We start from the raw sequence: 4,588 nt of genomic DNA on the forward strand, positions 1-4,588 counted from the left end.
AGGATGAGCAACCCCCCCTTCCCCCTGAGTGCACAAATTTTTGTGCACTGGGCGTCTAGTAATAATAAATAATATAAAATGGGTCTCAGTTCCTGAGCTATGCTCATACTGGAATGTGACTGTGACAGTGGATTGGGGAAATAAGAGCAGTTTTCCTCTGAAGCAGGAAGTAACACATGGTGTGTGATCTTGACCAGGAAGGCAAGAGAGGCCCCAACCCAGCCCTGTGGTGGGTGAACAGCCAAGGAGAAGAAGTGAAGTGGAGTTTCAGAGAGCTGACAGACTTCACCTGCCGCGCAGCCAACGTCTTCACGCAGACCTGTGGCCTGCAGCAGGGAGACCGTCTCGCCTTGATTCTGCCTCGAGTGCCTGAGTGGTGGCTGGTGGCCGTGGGCTGCATCCGAACAGGTCAGTGACTCAGAGAGACCCGTAGAGACCTTAGGGATGTCCTGGAGCCAACTGGTCCTGGAACACTAGGTGCTTCCTCTTCCCTACATTCTTTCTTCTTCACGGTCTTTCTCTTTCTCAGACTCCCTCACATATATTACCCCTTATCCCCCACTCTCTCCCTCACCCTCACATCTGCTCAAACACAATGTCTCACACACACACACTTTCTCTTCAAAAGTCCCTTTAATCTAGAAGGGCTCTCTAGCCTTTTCTGCACGGCAATGACATTTTGAAGAGTCTATGCCAGTTGCTTTGCAGGAGGTGCACCCAAATTGATATTTCACACTCATGCTTCATGATTATATTCATCTTAAAACATCTTAGCAGGCACGCTGGGAAGACAGTGTTGTGTCTTTGTTGGTGTATCACATGAGTGGTCTATGCAGTTGTTTTGTCTTCCATCAGTGATACTGTTCATCTCATTAGAAGGGTGGTATGCAACTTTGTCAGGGCACCTTTTCTCTTCCTGATTGGTAAGTAGTCTGTGCGGTACATGTATGAGACTAGTGACTATCCTGCTCCCCCACTGTCTTTCACCCCGTGATTTGAGTGTCCCCTGATGATTCTTGACTGAGTTAAATATTGTTATGGTGGTTTTATATGAGGATTTTCTGTTTATATCACCCCTCTACATTCCCTAGTTAGTATTCTTCTGGAGATATTTCCCTTTCCCTTTTATTTGCATATCTATCTATCTATCTATATCTAATTTAGAATCAGAATGGGACTCATGGATTTTTTTTAATCACTTCAGTTAAATCACATGTTTACACAACAGTCTGTTCATGCTCTTGCTTATATATTCCCTCTCTTTTTTCCTCATAGAATAGTGGATTAATCCATCTAGCTCCTGTGGAATCGAATGTTAATAGCAACAATACAGGGAGCATAAAAAGGCCTTGTCACCTGTAGAGCTAAGAGATGGCCCATGAGAAACCCAATATGTGAGCTGAACCCTTTGGGAAAAGCATAACTAAAGAGGAGTAGAAGCAGAGAAAGGGAATTCCAGGAACGGGCTTAGCACATGCTAACGCTTAGAGTCAGGAGTTGCCTATGTGAATGGCCATTGAAATAGAGAATAGAGGTGTGGGAGAAAAAGGTGGAGCATGGGCAGCATCTTCAGTGCCAGAATCGGGAGCGAGCTGTTTTCCTGAAGAGAGGACACAGGTGTTAGTGAAGCGAAGTGAAGGTGAACGTGGTGGGCAGGCAGGCTAAATGGCCATCTCAGAAGTGATTAAAGAACACTGAGTTTATTTAAGGAAAGGAGGGTGGGGTGGGATATCCAAAGGGAAGGGCTGCACAGCACTGAGCCAAGGGGCTGGTGGGAACCCAGGAGCTGCAGTTTCATCCTTATGTGCAGTCACGGGTGGGAATCTCTTGTCGTCAGTGGGTTTGGGGGCTGAGCCGGTGAGTTTGGAATGGGGATGGAGTACACGTGTCTGATCAGGGGTCTTCAGGGCAGTTCCAGTTCCTTACATGGTCTGATTCCTGGTGTCCAGCAAGCATTTCCTGGTCTTGGTTCTCTTCTGGCGGGAAGCTTTCAAATGGCTGTCAAGGGTTGTATTGCCTTCTAGTCCTAACAACAGGAAATGTGGGGAGAACGTCAATGCTCTGGGGAACTTACCCAGGTAATAACACAGAAGTTTAAGGCAAGGCATCTGGTGGGGAATTAGAATCCAATAGGTGCACACAAATATTTGAAATAATTGTTGGTGACAGCAGATGCGAGGGAAGGTAGGAAGGTACAAGGGACAATGTGGTTCATTTGGGTGTGAGGGATGAAGGAAAGAAGGGATTCCCAATGACACAGGATGAGTGAAGGGGGTGGGAGCAGAAAGCGGGGGCTGGGATGCAGCTATTCCTGATATCAGAGACTCTGTCCTCCTTGCATCTGTGCTCCCAGGTCCCATGTAAACTCTTGCAAAGTAGGATCCACCTGTCTACTGGCTGCACCCAGCTAGAGTAGACAGGTAGGGCAAGCGTTTCAAGTTTTAATGTGCGTCAGAATCAGTTGGAGGTCGTGTTAAAATACTGGTTCTGGCCCTGTTGCCTTGGCTCAGTGTTTGCCCATTGACCTATGAACCAGGAGGTCATGGTTCAATTCCCAGTTGGGGCACGTGCCCGGGGTTGTAGACTCGATCCCCAGTGTCGGGGTGTGCAGCAGGCAGCCGATCTATGATACTCTCTCATCACTGATGTTTCTATCTCTCTCCCTCTCCCTTCCTCTCTGAAACAATAAAAATGTATTTTAAATAAAAAAATTTAAAAATGCACGTTCTGATTCTGTAGGTTTGGGGTATGGCACGGTGGAGCTGATACTGCAGGTCTTTTTTTAAAATATATTTTATTGATTTTTTACTGAGAGGAAGGGATGGGGGTAGAGAGTTAGAAACATTGATCAGATGCCTCCTGCAAACCCCCTACTGGGGATGTGCCCGAAACTAAGGTACATGCCCTTGACCAGAATCGAACCTGGAGCCCTTCAGTCCACAGGCCGACACTCTCTACACTGAGCCAAACCAGTCAGGGCGATACTGTGGGTCTTTGCATACCAAGGGGTTAGGGGATTTCTATGCAGATAAGCCAGGCCTGAAGCCCATGGTTGTGAAAAAGGAAATGAAACAGATAATTTCTTTCTCATCCCCAGGGATTATCTTCATGCCAGGGACAACCCAGATGAAGGCCAAGGACATTCTCTACCGACTAAAGCAGTCGAATGCCCAGAGCATCGTGACCACAGATGACCTTGCCCCGGAGGTGGACTCGGTGGCTTCTGAGTGTCCCGCTCTGAAAACCAATCTAAGGATTATTGTGTTTCAAGCTTCTTGTAGGTGGGAACCTAAAAGATTATTCACATATAAATATGAATGCATATATATGAATAGAGGCCCCATCACGAAATTCGTACAAGAGTAAGCCTTTCTTCCCCTGGCTGCTGGCACTGGCTTCCCTCTGGTACCCGGCCTCGGGCTTCCTTCACAGCCCCAGCTACGTTTGAAAGGTCATCTGGAAAGACGGTCAGTCTAATTAGCATATGATGCCTTTATTATTATAGAGAAGTTGAATGAGAGGTTAAAATGGATCTTTAAGGTGAAAGTTGAGACTGCAAGAAAAAAATGAGGCTGTGACTGGCAGAGGGTTTTGGGGGCAAACATCTCCCAGGGGCTGGGTGCCCTTAGAAAGTTAGGGAAATGTGGGGAGGTCAGAAAGACCCTCCACCTCCAATCCTTTAATTCTGTGAGCTTTCAGGCATTTTTTTCACTGTCAACCTAAGAAACTTCCGGACCTGTAGAAAATTTTACTTGAGCCAAACTGACAACATATTAGTATGCTGGGGAGCAAGACTTCAAATGCTCCTGAGAAGAACAGTTTTGTAGCTTCTTTCATGCATTTGAAATTCAGGAGGGGACGCCAAAAAGATTACAGGAAAGTGGGAGAAAGCCAGGTGGGGATGGGATGACAGGACAGTTAAGATTAAGTGCTCTCTTGCGGGGTAGCACCCCCTTCAAGGGATATCACTTTCCGTATTTCAAGGGCATGTTATCCTACCTGCACAAGAACAATGGACAGGCTTGCTTAAGGCAAAGATAAACCTTTCACCAGAGAAGTTATGTGTCAGTGACATGACTCCCCACCATGCCCTGCCCAGTCAGGAATTTATGATCAGATCACCTGTGAGGTTAGTTCCACTGAGCCTCCTGTTCCACCCGCCACTCAAACCTTGCTGGGTTTCTTTCCTTTGTCTCTTTTGTTTTTCTGAGGTAACATTGGTTTATAACATACTAGAGGCCTGGTGCACGGAAGGGGGTGGTCCCCTCAGCCCAGCCTGCATCCTCTTAAACCTGGGACCCCTCAGGGGAATGTCCGACTGCCCGTTTAGGCCTGATCCGGGCAGTCAGATATCCCTCATAATCCAGGACCGCTGGCTCCTAACTGCTCACCTGCCTGCCTCCCTGATTGCCCCTAATTGCCCCCTCTGCCAGCCTAATAACCCCTAACCAACTCTGCCTGCCAGCCTGATCGCCCCCAACTGCCCCCCCTAACTCCCACGGCCTGGTTGCCCCTAACTGCCTCTCCTGATGGCCTGGTCACCCCCAACTGACCACCCTGCCAGCCTGGTGGCCCCTAACTGCCCCCA

The 4,588-nt window shown here is 47.9% G+C and overlaps 1 protein-coding gene across 1 annotated transcript in view; it reads left to right on the forward strand.

Moving 5' to 3' along the window:
* Nucleotides 1-3,366, forward strand: part of LOC102762714 (acyl-coenzyme A synthetase ACSM1, mitochondrial-like) — a 13,519-nt gene extending 10,153 nt beyond the window's left edge. The window contains exons 3-5 of the mRNA XM_015560603.1: nt 198-408; nt 2,025-2,078; nt 3,098-3,366. Of these exons, the coding sequence (XP_015416089.1) occupies nt 198-408; nt 2,025-2,078; nt 3,098-3,366 (534 nt within the window). The remainder of the gene's footprint in view (nt 1-197; nt 409-2,024; nt 2,079-3,097) is intronic.
* Nucleotides 3,367-4,588: the final 1,222 nt, after the last annotated feature.

The sequence above is a fragment of the Myotis davidii genome, unplaced genomic scaffold (genome assembly GCF_000327345.1).
Source record: "Myotis davidii unplaced genomic scaffold, ASM32734v1 scaffold1535, whole genome shotgun sequence".
In the NCBI taxonomy this organism is placed as follows: Eukaryota; Metazoa; Chordata; class Mammalia; order Chiroptera; family Vespertilionidae; genus Myotis; species Myotis davidii.